Source organism: Meriones unguiculatus, chromosome 6 (genome assembly GCF_030254825.1).
Source record: "Meriones unguiculatus strain TT.TT164.6M chromosome 6, Bangor_MerUng_6.1, whole genome shotgun sequence".
Lineage (NCBI taxonomy): Eukaryota > Metazoa > Chordata > Mammalia > Rodentia > Muridae > Meriones > Meriones unguiculatus.
Genome location: NC_083354.1, coordinates 67165151 through 67179642, shown reverse-complemented (window position 1 = coordinate 67179642; position 14492 = coordinate 67165151). Strand labels below are relative to the sequence as shown.

The 14492-nt window shown below is 41.7% G+C and overlaps 1 protein-coding gene across 1 annotated transcript in view; it reads left to right on the top strand.

Annotated features, from left to right (window-relative positions):
- The window catches only part of Scamp1 (secretory carrier membrane protein 1), an 85734-nt gene that overhangs the window by 52684 nt on the left and 18558 nt on the right, over positions 1–14492 (top strand). Inside the window, exons 3-6 of the mRNA XM_060385576.1 lie at positions 4047–4145; positions 5890–5998; positions 7625–7753; positions 12085–12244. Of these exons, the coding sequence (XP_060241559.1) occupies positions 4047–4145; positions 5890–5998; positions 7625–7753; positions 12085–12244 (497 nt within the window). The remainder of the gene's footprint in view (positions 1–4046; positions 4146–5889; positions 5999–7624; positions 7754–12084; positions 12245–14492) is intronic.

Sequence of the window (14492 nt, the reverse complement as noted above, 5' to 3'; positions counted from 1 at the left end):
TAGACCAGGTTGTCTGGAACTCACAGAGATCTAACTGCCTCTGCTTCCTGAGTGTTGGGATTAAAGGCGTACGCCACCATGCCCAGCTGGACACTGACTCATTTTTTATTTACATCTCGGTCATAAGCCCCTCATTCCTTTTCTTTCTGTCCCACTCTCCCTACCATATCTTCTCTCCCCTATCCCTCATTATAGGGATACCCCCCCCTCCCCACAGACACTCCAGTTCATTTATTCCCATGAGGACTAAGTTCATCTTCCTCCCCTGTGGCCTTGTAGGGAAGTCCCATCATGGGTAAGTGATCAAAAAGCAGGCAGCATAGTCTGTATCAGAGATATCCCCCAGTCTCTTAAGTAGTGGGCCCACATGAAGCCTAAGATGCCCATCAGACTTCTCTTCTTGGGGTCTGTGCATTGTAGTATGGCTATCCTGTACTGTGTGGCTAACATCCACTTATAAGGGAGTACATACCGTGTGTGTTCTGGGTTACCTCACTCAGGATGATCTTTTTTAGTTCCATCCATTTGCCTGCAAATTTCATGATTTCCTTGTTTTTAATGGCCGAGTAGTATTCCATTGTATAAATGCATCACAGTTTCTTTACCCATTCGTCAGTTGAGGGACATTTAGGTTGTTTCCAGTTTCTGGTTATTACAAATAAAGCTGCTATGAACATAGTGGAGCAAATGTCCTTATTGTATGGTGGAGTGTCTTTCAGGTCCAATTAAAAAATGGGGTACAAAAAGATGCTCAAGTACACAACAAGGACATTTGCATGTCAACCATGTTTACAGCAGTTTTATTTGTAATAGCCAGAACCTGGAAACAACCCAGATGTCCATCTATAGAGGAATGGATACAGAAAGTGTGGTACTTTTACACAATGGAATACTGCTCAGCCATTAAAAATAAGGAAATCATGAAATTTGCAGGCAAATGGAAGGATCTAGAAAAGATCATCCTGAGTGAGGTATCCCATAAGCAAAAAAGACACACACAGTATATACTCACTTATAAGTGGGTACTAGACCTATAAGATAGGATAAACATACTAAAATCTGTACATATAAAGAAGATAAACAAAAAAGAGGACCCAGGGTAAGATGATCAATTTTTACTTAGAAAGACAAATGGAGTGGACATTGGAAGTAGGAGAAAACAAGTAACAGGACAGGAGCCTACCACAGAGGGCCCCTGAAAGACTCTACCTAGCAGTGTTTCAAAGCAGATGCTGAGACTCATAACCAAACCTTCAGCAGAGTGCAGGGAATCATATGAAAGAAGGGGGAGTTAGTATGACCTGGAGAGGACAGGAGCTCCACAAGGACCTAATATATTTGGGCCCAGGGGTCTTTTATGAGACTGTATCTCCAACCAAGGACCATGTATGGATATAACCTAGAACCACTGCTTGGATGTAGCCCATGGTTGCTCAGTATCCAAGTGGGTACCCTAGTAAGGGGAACAGGGACTATTTCTGACATGAACTCAATGGCTGGCTCTTTGACCTCCCCCACCCCTCAAGGGAGGAGCAGTCTTGCTAGGCCACAGAGGTGGACATTGCAGCCAGTCCTGAAGAAACCTGATAAGTTAGGGTCAGATGGAAGGGGAGAAGACCTCCCCTATCTGTGGACTTGGAAAGGGGCAGGGAGGAGATGAGGGAGGGAGGGTGGGATTGGGTGGAAATGAGGGAGGGGGCTACAGCTGGGATACAAAGTTAATAAACTATAACTAATATTTAAAAAATAAAATAAAATAAGACAAAAAAAATAAATAAAATTGGCCCAAAATAGTGGGGGGAAAAAAAGGGGATACAGAACTAAACAAAGGAATCTCAAATGGTGAAGAAACCCTACTCAATGTCCTTAGTCATCAGGGAAATGCTAATCAAAATGATTCTGAGACTCCATCTTATACCTGTCAGAATGGCTAGGATCAAAAACTCAAGTGACAGCACATGCTGGCCAGGATGTGGAGAAAGGGGAACCCTCTTCCATTGCTGGTGGGAGTGCAAACTTATACAACCACTTTGGAAATCAATCTGGTGCTTTCTCAGAGAACTGAGAATAGCCATACCTCAAGACCCAGCTGGACACCGACTCTTATTGTGTTCTCCTCCCTTGGGACTCTTAGCTGTCAGATCTGCGGATCGCATCATCAAGCTTGTAACTCCTCCTATATTCTGTTTTGTTTCTCTGGGTCTTCTTTCATTTCCTTAATTATCTCTTCATCTTTATATTGTCTGTAGTTTAACTTGTCTATCGCGCTTCACATTTTTCACTGAAGGGAGTTTTAGCTTAGCTATGTATTCAGCATATTATTTAAATGAAGCTTGAGCCAGCACCTTTAGATACTGTATACTATGGTTCTCACAAATGTATGGTCTGTCTTGTAGCTACAATGCCAGTCTCGGTTTGGAGAGGGATTCGCTGGTTAAAACTATTTGCTGCTCCATCATTAGGACCAGAGATTGGAGCCCAGTGAGCACATGCCTTTTAGTTGAAGAAACACTGGGTCCTAAAGCTGAGTAGAGGTTTAGCTAACATCTTCAAATGGACAGAGGCTGTGGGTGGGAGGGTGCAAGAGAGGCTTGTACATCCCCAGTGTTTGTGAGCAGTGCCTGTCTTTCAGGAACCCTAAGCTGGATGTGTCAGCCCCATCTCTTCTGGCTCCTGACTTACTATACTCTGCACTGCTTGGTATTTAAGACAGCGGAGTGCTGATAACAGTTTTAGCTGGCTGAGTTTTAGGGTGAGTCTGTGTTTTCCTGAAGTGTGCTACCAAGCTGCCTACCATGCCTTAGTCAGGACTTGCTCTTATGCTCATGTTTGCTTGCCCCCTTGTGTGTCTTGTTATATAGTTAGCCCAGGTTAGCCTCAACCTTGTGATCCTCCTGAGTACTGGGATTTCATCTAAGGTTTTGTTCTGTTCTCTTTCAAGAGAATGTCTCATTCTCCAGGACTTTGTAGCTCAGACCTCACTCTGTAAATTAGGCCAGCCTTGGATTTGCAGTAGTTCTTCTGTCTTTCAAGGGCTGGGAATACAGGCACGTGCCATGACCCCTGATCCCAGCTTGTTTTTTAATTTTTAAAAGTAATATTGCAGAGTGAGGCAGTACACACCTTTAATCCTAGGACTTGAGAGGGAGAGGGAGGCAGATCTCTGAGTATATAGCCAATTCCAGTCCAGCTAAGGATTTGTAGGAGACCCTGTCTCAAAAACAAACAAACATACAAACAAACAATAAAGCAGAAACGTGCTATGTGATGTGCCTGTTGGGGGAGGTAAACAATAGAGAAATAGATAAAATCCCTTTGAGAATAGTTTGCTGTAGAGATCTGTATTCATTTTGAAAATTTGTTTAGCATTTTAAAATTTATTCTACGGTGTTAATTCATTCTCCTTAATGTCCACACTGTGTATGTGTGTTGTACACTGATCCTCTTTGTAAGAGATGGACTTACAGATGTCTGTCTTCTCTTTGGTGCTATGCTACCTTCAGGTCTGGCTACTGTTTGCTGGCAAAGTGAAACTGTTAAGTGATGTTTTGTAGCAGCTTTCTAAAATATTTTTTAAGGCCATTGGTATGTATCTTTCTTAAGAGGAAAGAGTTAACTGCAAACTTCAGTATCTCTCCCCTTCTTTCCTTCCCTCCACCCTCCTTCTTTCTTTTTCTCTCTTTCTTCCTTTCTTTCATTCATTATGTCCTCAGGCTGCCCCTGAGCTGTTGGGCTCTGGCCTTAGCCTCCCAAGTAGAAGGCCCCATAGCCCGCTATTTGGTATAATGCTTTAGTCTGATGGCGTCTGTGCTTTACTGTACGGAATAAACTGTACTGTTCCTTAGAGTGGTGTACTGTTCAGCATTGTAAAACCGCTTGGTGTGATAGAAAGTGGGGATACAGAGCCTGAGCAGCACTTTACAGCACAGCTGTGAGAGGGCACAGAGATGGGCCGCTCTCGGCATTCTGCTTTCCAATACTATGATACTTTTGAAGTAAGTTAAGGTTGGGTCTTTGTGGTACATAATTTGTTTTTAACCTTTTAGCCTCCACCAGGCAGTGTGAAAATGCCTAACGTACCCAACACCCAGCCAGCAATAATGAAGCCGACAGAGGAACATCCAGCTTACACACAGATCACAAAGGTTAGTGTGTGGCAACTGTGGATTGGCTGGTTTACACATCATCTCAGTGTGCAGTTTATATGCTGAAGATTTTATTGCCTTTGGTCTCAGTACATAATAGCACTATAGTAACAGTAATGGAATAATAAGTATGACTGGGTGAGAGCTCAGTGGCTGCTCAGTGGGCAGAGTAAGGAAGTAGAATGGTAAATACCCAGGAAAAGCAGGTAAATGAAATGCCTGGCATCTCTAACAATGTTAGAGATCAGAATGTCTTAAGCACATTTCTGTCATCTTAGAACACCTCAGCATCTTAGAACATTTAAGATAGTTAAACTATTTTTGCACTTCATAACTTTGTTTGACCCTGTTTATCCAAGCTAATTCAATTGTCCTTTATTCCATTTATCTTCCCTTACCTGTCCCTCGCCTCTGCTCTCACTCTCCTTTGCGCACAGGGTTACCAGACTCCAGCTACTCCGTTCTAGGTTTATCTTCATTGTTTTCAGTGGCTTGTGCTTGTGTGTGGGTAGCCATGTGCACAAGAATGTGGGCGCTTGCAGAGGCTGGAGTCACAGGTGAGCTGCTGATGTGAGTGCTGGGGCCAGAGTGTAGGAGTCACAGGTGAGCTGCTGATGTGAGTGCTGGGGCCAGAGTGTAGGAGTCACAGGTGAGCTGCCTGATGTGAGTGCTGGGGCCAGAGTGTAGGAGTCACAGGTGAGCTGCCTGATGTGAGTGCTGGGGCCAGAGTGTAGGCGCTTACAGAGGCTGGAGTCACAGGTGAGCTGCCTGATGTGAGTGCTGGGGCCAGAGTGTAGGAGTCACAGGTGAGCTGCCTGATGTGAGTGCTGGGGCCAGAGTGTAGGAGTCACAGGTGAGCTGCCTGATGTGAATGCTGGGGCCAGAGTGTAGGCGCTTGCAGAGGCTGGAGTCACAGGTGAGCTGCCTGATGTGAGTGCTGGGGCCAGAGTGTAGGAGTCACAGGTGAGCTGCCTGATGTGAGTGCTGGGGCCAGAGTGTAGGAGTCACAGGTGAGCTGCCTGATGTGAGTGCTGGGGCCAGAGTGTAGGCGCTTGCAGAGGCTGGAGTCACAGGTGAGCTGCCTGATGTGAGTGCTGGGGCCAGAGTGTAGGAGTCACAGGTGAGCTGCCTGATGTGAGTGCTGGGGCCAGAGTGTAGGAGTCACAGGTGAGCTGCCTGATGTGAGTTCTGGGGCCAGAGTGTAGGCGCTTGCAGAGGCTGGAGTCACAGGTGAGCTGCCTGATGTGAGTGCTGGGGCCAGAGTGTAGGAGTCACAGGTGAGCTGCCTGATGTGAGTGCTGGGGCCAGAGTGTAGGAGTCACAGGTGAGCTGCCTGATGTGAGTGCTGGGGCCAGAGTGTAGGCGCTTGCAGAGGCTGGAGTCACAGGTGAGCTGCCTGATGTGAGTGCTGGGACCAGAATGTAGGTCCTTTGCAAGAGCAGCACACACACTCCTAATTGCTGAGCCATCTCTCTCCCCAGATTCTGCCTATTCTTACTGAGATCTAGGGTTTTGTTTGTTTTCTCCCATCCAATGGGCTCAGCATTGCTCCTGAGGGCTTCCATAACTAAAAGAGCAAAATGAATCAAATATCTCTATATTTTCTAAAATTAAAACCTTCATTGAATTTTTCATTTTGAAAGTACAGTTAACATAGGTTTCACTCATGGTATAGAAGTAAGCACGCAAATGTTAGAACATTTTGACTGTCTGGTGATGTGTATATGTTGGTCGTTTTGTTTAGGAACATGCCTTGGCTCAAGCTGAACTTCTCAAGCGCCAAGAAGAGCTAGAGAGAAAAGCTGCAGAGTTAGACCGTCGGGAACGAGAGATGCAGAACCTGAGCCAGCATGGTAGTATCCAAAGAGTTGAAATGAATGTCTGTCCCTGCTTTAAGTCATTTGGTTTGGTGACAAAACTCTGCCCTGCTTTCTGATTCTAACTCACAAAGAGGTCAGACACAGCAGGTTGCTTACTTGATCCTGCAGCTCTCTGATCTTGCCTGATAAGGTGAGGTCTTTGATAGATTAGAAGAGCATTGGCTTCCTCCCAGAGAAAGTGAGACATATCTGATAAGTTTGCTCCATTCCAAGCCAGGGAGCCTTTGATTCTGTACTTGGCCCTCTCTGGCTTCCTTGAATCTTTTCTTTTTTTACTTTGAAGAAGAGCTGGGACATAAAAGAAAGATCTTAGTGTAGGCTTGAGCATGAGGGGTAAGATAAAGAGACCCTCAGAAGAAAGGAAGGTGCACCTAAGAGTGTGGGCAGGGGCTTCTCAGTAGCTCCATTAACACTTTGAGTATGCCCCACCATGGGCTCTTACCTCTTCAGATTATTGGTCATATCCTCAAAGGCGGATTGTATTTGTCAAGAAGTGTTAAGAAAGCGTTTGTATTCTTTCTGTGCTGTCGGCTCAAGCTCTTCCTGCAAAAGATGACCCTAAAGAACCTGTGAGGGAAAGATAGCAGTCAGAAGAAAGAAAAAAAGGAGCCAGGGAAGGCATTGCTAGAGTGGCTAGCATGCAAGAATTCCTGCAAACAAGGACAGCAGTGATTATGCTAAATATTTCTTCCTTCTCTTCATGTTTAACCCGGGTTATTTTCTTGCTTGCAGCATCAGAGATAACATAGGAGATATCTATATCTGTATATCATCTCTGTAAGAGATGAAAGATGTTTCAGTAAGGATAGTAACAAAGAAACAGAAGTAATAGTTAAATTTTGCAGTTTGTTGGTACAGTATAGTACTTGTTGCTTTTTAATTCATATTAAATCTTCAGCACCATCTTGAGAAGTATGACTCACATTTTCACTCTGAAGAAGCGAAGGTTACACTTAACACCACCCAGTCAGCAAGTGGCTTGGGACTTGTGATTCCAGGTCATTGCTGTCTTCGGCTACTTCTTCCACAGTGTGCTGTGCTGTATGTTCCCTGAGGACCAGTCAGGGTCTTGTATTGCCAGGTGCTACTCTGCTGAGCTACATTCCTAGTCCCCCAATTTTAACACTATGACTAGTGTAACTGAGGACATATGTTGAGGAAAGTAAAAAAATGGGTCCTACTTTTCTTTATGAAAAGTGTTCAGATAGGTAAAAATGTGTATAATTGAATTTTAAAAGTTATTGGATCTATTTAGTGTTAGAAAGTGACTTTTACCAGCACCCTGGAGGCGGAGGGAGGAAGGTCTCAGTTTTGACTTTGGAATAAATAAATCTGTTTTAGGCAACTCCAAGCTTTGTCTCTGGTTGTCTCCTGCACAGAAATATGCTAAACATGGTATGGTATGGCACTGGGAAATTATTTTACCATTTACTGTTTCTAAAATGTTATTTTAAGAAAAAAATAATGTAAGTTTGCTATCAAAGTGTAAGAGAGAAGTACTGTTAGCGTTTTATATGTCATCTACTGAAACAAGATGCTTTACATAGAAAAGCAAGAAGAGAATGTATTTGTTGAAATAACTTTTTTTTTAACTTACAGGGAGAAAAAATAATTGGCCACCTCTTCCTAGCAATTTTCCCGTGGGACCTTGTTTCTATCAAGATTTTTCTGTAGACATTCCTGTAGAATTCCAAAAGACAGTAAAGCTTATGTACTACTTATGGATGTGTGAGTATAGAACAATTATATATATAAATGCATTTGAGTTCATATTTTCATTAATAGATGCCTCCTCAGAAGCGATATATTAAAATGCATGTTAAATGTCTTTTTATATGGATCTTAATAGTCATGGTTTCAGAGTTGAACATTATATTTAGATACAAAAATCGTGTAACAGGTAGCAATCTAAGTTTTTGGCTGAGGAAAGCCTACACATTGACCACTAGCCGCGGCTGAAAAGGCAACTTGTCTGTCACATGGGTAGGATCCTGGTAAGGTTCTTTTCCTTTGGAGGATGTTACATAGGCATGACTTGCTTTGGCAAAATTATGCACACTACTTTTTATACACAGGAGTGCCATTTAGATTTTAAATGTAGTTTCTGTGGCTGTTTTTAGATAGCGCCTGAACATACTCTAACTTTTAACATTGCCTTGGGCGCAGTTTACTTTTGAAGTGTGTGGATTGCTTACAGTATGGGACCATCACCTTAAACAGTGTTAGAGTGTGTTGTCAGCTGGGATGTGTGCAGTGCTCTGAGTGTAATTACAACAAGGAAATACTAAGTGACTGTTAAGCTGCTAACGGTCTGATGTGTATTCCATATAGTCTCAGCCCTGTGTGATGACATTCTGTCAGGAGGGAAGGCCTGTGTGGCCCCTCATCTGCTGGGCAGATAAGGCAGTAGGTACTTTGTAGGTGCATTCTTACCTTGCAAAGGTATGGGTTCTACTGTATGATGAGTGAGGTTTAATGTCAGTTTCTCTAAGTAGATGTAATAATCTTCGAACTCTTTTAGGGGCATCTTTGTATCACCATATGAGAAGCAATTGTATATGGACATTACTATTGTTATACTTTTAAAAGAATATTTGCTCTCAAAGTCAAAAGATTACAATGGATATTACGTATTTTATTTTTTAGTTTTTAAGATTTATTTATTTATTATTTATACAGCATTCTGCCTGCACACCAGATCTCACTATGGATGGTAATGAGCCACCATGTGGTTGCTGGGAATTGAACTCGGGACCTTTGGAAGAACGGTGAATGTCCTTAACCTCTGAGCCATCTCTCCAGCCCTTATTTTATTTTATTTTATTTTATTTTGACAGGCTTTCTTTATGTAGCAGCCCTAGCTGTCTGGGACCTGGCTACATAGGCCATGCAGCCTTGAACCCAGAGATCCACCTGTGTCTGCCTGCTGGGATTAAAGGCATGTCCCATCATACCCAGATTACTTTCAGACTTTTAGTTTTTTGTTGAGATTTCAACTTGGTGTCAGTAGTGTTGTGTATGTTTGATACTTAAGATATACTTCTATATATATGCTAACCAGTTCCTATGTTTTAGTTAGTACATATCTGTGTGTCATGTATGTATCTGTATTTTTTGTGTATGATTTTAAAATAGACATAGTATTTTAAGCGTAAGTTATTTAATTTATTTTTTATGTTAAAGGATAGAAAGAAAATTCTACAACAGATTTAGTAAATGGGGATTGAGTAGGAAAGATGGGTAATTTTAATTTAACTGTTAACTGCTAATGCTGATGGTTTCAAAACTGACTTGTTTGATTTGAAGAATGCATAACTTTTAATAGTCTCTCAGAAGTAATGGAGTTAATTGTAGGTTTTCCTCAATAGCACTTAATTTGCCAATCTGTTTTGATAAAGGGCTCAAGATTCTAGTTAAGGTTCTGTTTCAAAGAACCATTGTTTGGATGAAGTATGAGCAGTTCAGGAAATTTGCCTACATTTAATGGGTAGAGGCTGTTTTAGTGGGGTACTTTCAAAAGTATCAACCTGGGGTGCATTTCAGAGCTGATTGGGGTCTGATACTTATTTGTGGTGAGAGCTAGCATTTGTTAGAGATTGGTTTCATAAGTTCCAACCACATCTTCAAGCAGGTACTACATTATTTATTCTTAAAGAAGCCAAAGCTTTGAGAATTTGGGGTACTTGTCTAACATTGTCCAATTTGTCCAACATTACGTAACAAGTGCTATATAACAAGCTATTTATATAGCTTGGTTCTGAAGCCCAGGGTTAGATTCTATAGTATGTCATCTACAAAATACCAACATGATGAAGTGGTTTTCATTTTAATGAATACAGTGAAGATGTGTTTCAAAGGTCTCTAAATGGAAGCAGTTAATGTAACCTGTAAATGAACCAAAACAATTAGAATTATCACTGTGAAGTGAATCTCAACCTTTTTGAATGTGCTATTGAATTTAAGAAAAGAAAAGAAAAAAAAAGAAAAAGAAAAAGAAAAGCGTAGACACCAGCTACCTCGTAGCAAAGGAGATGCACTCACCTGTAACTGTCTGTTTTGCTATTCAGATTACATGAATCACACATAATCACATGGCCCTGGTGGTTGCAAATTCAGTCTCACTGACAACAGCTTTGAGTGCCTCAGAAAACAAATAAAGCTCTCACATAAAAAAAAAAGTGTATCTTCTCTTGTAAATCATGTTTAGTGTTTGGCCTGAGTTCAGCATCCAACCAGCATAGAGGCACTGAAATCAACAGTACAGATGGTGGAGTATATGGCACCTGCCCATTTTCTGACCCCTGCACAGGTGGACAGCTTCATCACTAGGCACCCTTGACAGACTAGTTTTATTAAGTGACTTACGATCATGGTTACTTTAAAAACATCTAGAAAAATGAACATATTACAAAAGTTAGATGGATATTTTCTGTACTTTGAAGAATTTTTATGGACTTTAAAACATTTGTATAAACACATACATGGTCCTTATTTTCTGTAAGTGAAGCAGAAAATGAACTTTAAAAAATCATTCTTGTAAAGATTGAAATTTAAGTTAGAATTGCTAATATTAAAAGAAAACCAAAAACCTTAAGACACCAGAAAGCCTTTGGAACTGCAGAATAATTTCCGATTTCACAGGAATTTCAGTTCTCTTTTTGAGCTCTTGAAACTCTTTATTTTGAGGAAAAAGGATTTTGAGTCATTTACTTAGTAAGTCAGCTTCCCTGAGAATTAAAACTCCCAGTGGGAATTGAGTAATTGGAACAGTTTTCTCTTCTGTGATGGAAAGAAATGGGATTTTAAAATAAAAGCCCTTAAAGGCTACAGTAGATTTGCTTTCAGACTCTGGAGCCCTGTCTCCGTAGTTGATTTATTTAGTGTTGAGATGAGAATGCATCAGGGCACCCAGAATGAGTGGTTTTATCCTGCTTCATAAATTTTTTATTTTGATTTATAAAGAGATTTTGAAATTAGTTTTTAATATATTGAGTTTGTAATATATTTAATAATCTTTTAACTTATTTTTAAAATCCTGTCATAGTTGGTCGACATTTTTATTGATAATATGCATTTTTAAATATTTTAATTTTATAGTAATTTATTTTCCATAATAAAATTCTATCCATGAATGTACTTATATAGAATTACTTTTAAAAGTTAAAACTATAGCAGGCTGGAGGGATGGTTCAGGGGTTAGCAGCACTTGCTGCTCCTTAGAGCACTCTCTTGGCAGCTCACAGCATCTAGCTCCAATTCCAGGGGATATAGATCCCTCTACTGGCCTCCACAGGCCCTGCATACACATGGTGCATATACATACATGCAGGCAAACCCCCAAATGCTTAAAATAAAAATGAATGCAAACAACAATTATAACAGTAAGCGTGGCTCTTTAGGGCCACAGCATTGCTGGATGCTACTCAGATTTGGGGTTGTGGCATGTTAGGGAGAGTCATTGCTGCCAGCATGTGAAATGTTGCCCATAGCTATACCTCTTAACACAAAGAGAAGTCTTGCCACGGAATAACCTGAATCCTGGAATCCTGGATCAGAGAACCCCCCCCCCCGTGAGAAAATGGCTACTTTTGAAAATGAAGTAACCTACACAGACCATCACAGACACAGCAGCATTGCTTCAGTATTCTAACTATGATCCAGGTCTTTTCTGCGGTTTTCCCCTTACAGTAAAGATTCTGAAGAGACCCAGCTCCTGGGTGTGCGTACTGTTGTCTTGAAGCAGGCACTGCTCACCCTTAGAGCCCTGGCTTAAGAAATTCATGGCCTCTTTCCTTCTCAGGAAAGCAAACCTGAGAGTTGGGCTTAGCTGTATAGCTGCCTGTTAGGAGAAGATGGCCAGCAGAATTTGTGTCCAAAATGCTCTATTCTGTATACTGTGTACACTGAAGTCCTGTGTGAGAAGCAGCCATGCTTGAAGAACATGGCAGTGGAGGCATGGGAAGAATGTATTTGCGCTTAGAAAATGTTTTTCACTTATGATTTCTGTGGAATGTGTAACTTGAATATAAACATTCCTATTATGTCTTTTGATCCCACAGTCCATGCTGTCACCCTGTTTCTGAATATCTTCGGATGCTTGGCATGGTTTTGTGTTGATTCTTCAAGAGCAGTTGACTTTGGACTGAGTATCCTGTGGTTCTTGCTTTTTACTCCTTGTTCATTTGTCTGTTGGTACAGACCGCTCTATGGAGCTTTCAGGTAAAGTGTGTGTTTAATATCTGCCCTTTAAGACCTGTGCAGTGTGAGGGTAGTGCCTCACTCCTGGACTCTCACCACTCAGATATCTGAGTAATAGGGCTGCTATAGGCCAGCCTGGGCTACAGAGCAAACACCCCATGAAATGAATAATTTAAATTGTACCTCTAAGGGAAAGTTGGTGTATTTTCATTAAACAACAGCAACAACAATAATGGTTACTGGTGGCCACACCCTGCATAGCTCACCCTGCTCTTTCTAACATACAGGAACGGTGCCCAGTGCTCCTATTCCAGCAAATGAAGACCTGGGTTTCCTTTCACATCTCCCCTGCTTCTGCCCACATCCCAGCAGATAATGACATAACCAAGAGATTCTCAGTAATACTGTTCACTTAGGCCCATTCGATGGGCCAGTGAGATGGCTTGCCGCCAAACACTGTGACCTGAGTTTGCAACCTGGGTCCCACATGGTAAAGGAGGGAACTGGTGCCTGCACGTTGTCCTTTGACTCCACATTTGTACCGTGGCAAGCACACCTTCCCCACTAAAATAAATATAAACATAATATAAAGTTAAAACTTTTATATCATAACATACCTTCGGAAAAGTCTGATATAGCTTGCCTATATATTCACTGAATTGTAAAATTCATAAGCATTGTTTACTTGAAAATTAATAAAAGAAAATTAACATTCTTAGGTTTTCACAGGTGTCATTATGTGCCAAGCATTATACATGACTTTAGGAAGAACCTTGCTGTTTGCTCCTCTCTCCACCACATGGCTAAATTATTATGAATTATAACTGGCAATTAAAGCCTTTATTTTAAGACAAATCCAGGTAGGATGAACACACATGAAACACTTTAAATACTTTCTGTGTACATTCATCTTTAGTTCTTCCAAAGACAGTGACATTTAAAAACCTACTTAGGCTATAAAATGAAGAATACTATTTTACATGGTATTAATCACTAGCTAAATATACTGGGCGATCCATTTTCTAAACGAATGTTCTGTGGGCTCTTAATTAGTATTGGGAAAAGTTCATTAGTTTCCTTGATTTTGGAATAACCAGTTAGTGTTAGCAAACTCCTTCGTTTTCTAATTGTGGGGCTGGGGAGCAAGAGTGCAACTCGGGGTGCTGGCCTGGAGCAAGTGTGAGGCTGAGGTGTGTCCAAACCCGGAAAGTCTTGTCTTGAGACTGGCAGGAGTAGGACCATTCCCTCTGTGCCGGGGCCTTCATCTCCCACCCCTGCCACTACCTTGAGGTGGTCACATAGCCTGGTGGCCAAGTTACAGGTTAAATTTCCTTGTTCCTTATAAGGTCATGTTCAGCAAGCACCTGAAATTCCTCTTTATGCAACTAAGGCATTCCCAGCATCTTAGCCCTGGCCAATGATCTACCTCACCCAGAAGGACTCTCCTCATTCCCTCGCCCTCCAAAGGTTTAAAGAGCCTTTGTTCCACCCAGTTAAATGAGCTGTCTCACTGAAGCTGCCTCTGGCTAAGCTTCAGCCCCTCCAGTCCAGCTCGGGGTACCTTGAAGGGAGACTTGGACACAGGATGACACCTGATCTTTTAGATTCTAAGTGCCCGTGTGATGGGTGAAGCCATTCTTTTCTGTGGAGCACCTTGTGAATGTTGCTTTGAGAAGAGAACGCTGAACTAGTTCACATGCTGCATACCTTCATAGCAGCTACTCAGGGGACCAAGTGGGTGGCATCCCTTGAGCCCAGAATTCCTGATTACCCAGTGCAATACAGTTTCTCTCATTTGCTCCAAATGGACTATCTTTACACATTCTGCCTTGCTCTTTCATTCTTCCTTCCTGTTGCCTTAGTAACCGGTGGGGTGGTGGCCATGTCTTGTTCCAGGGGAAGAAATCAGCGTCAAATGTGATGTAAGTTGCAGACATATTTTGTTGGTGCTCTTTGTTGTTTGAGGAATCCCTCCTCTATTTTTAGCCTGATGGAAATTTTTACCATGAATGTTGCTGGCACTTTCTAGATGCTTTTCTGTGTCTGCTGACATGATTATGTGATTGTTTCCCCTTTATTCTAAACTGGTGAGTCATAACTGCCTTTGTGTGAAACAACTTTCCATTTCCCCCTCCTGCCCACTTTGGCCATGTTAGTTTCTTTAGTAGCTAGAGCCAGGGGTTCATCTTTGTGATGGGTCTTATCTTACTTGAAATACCCTGCCAGAGTGTAGACTTAAGTTGGTAGGTTCTGAGAAAGGTAATTGTAT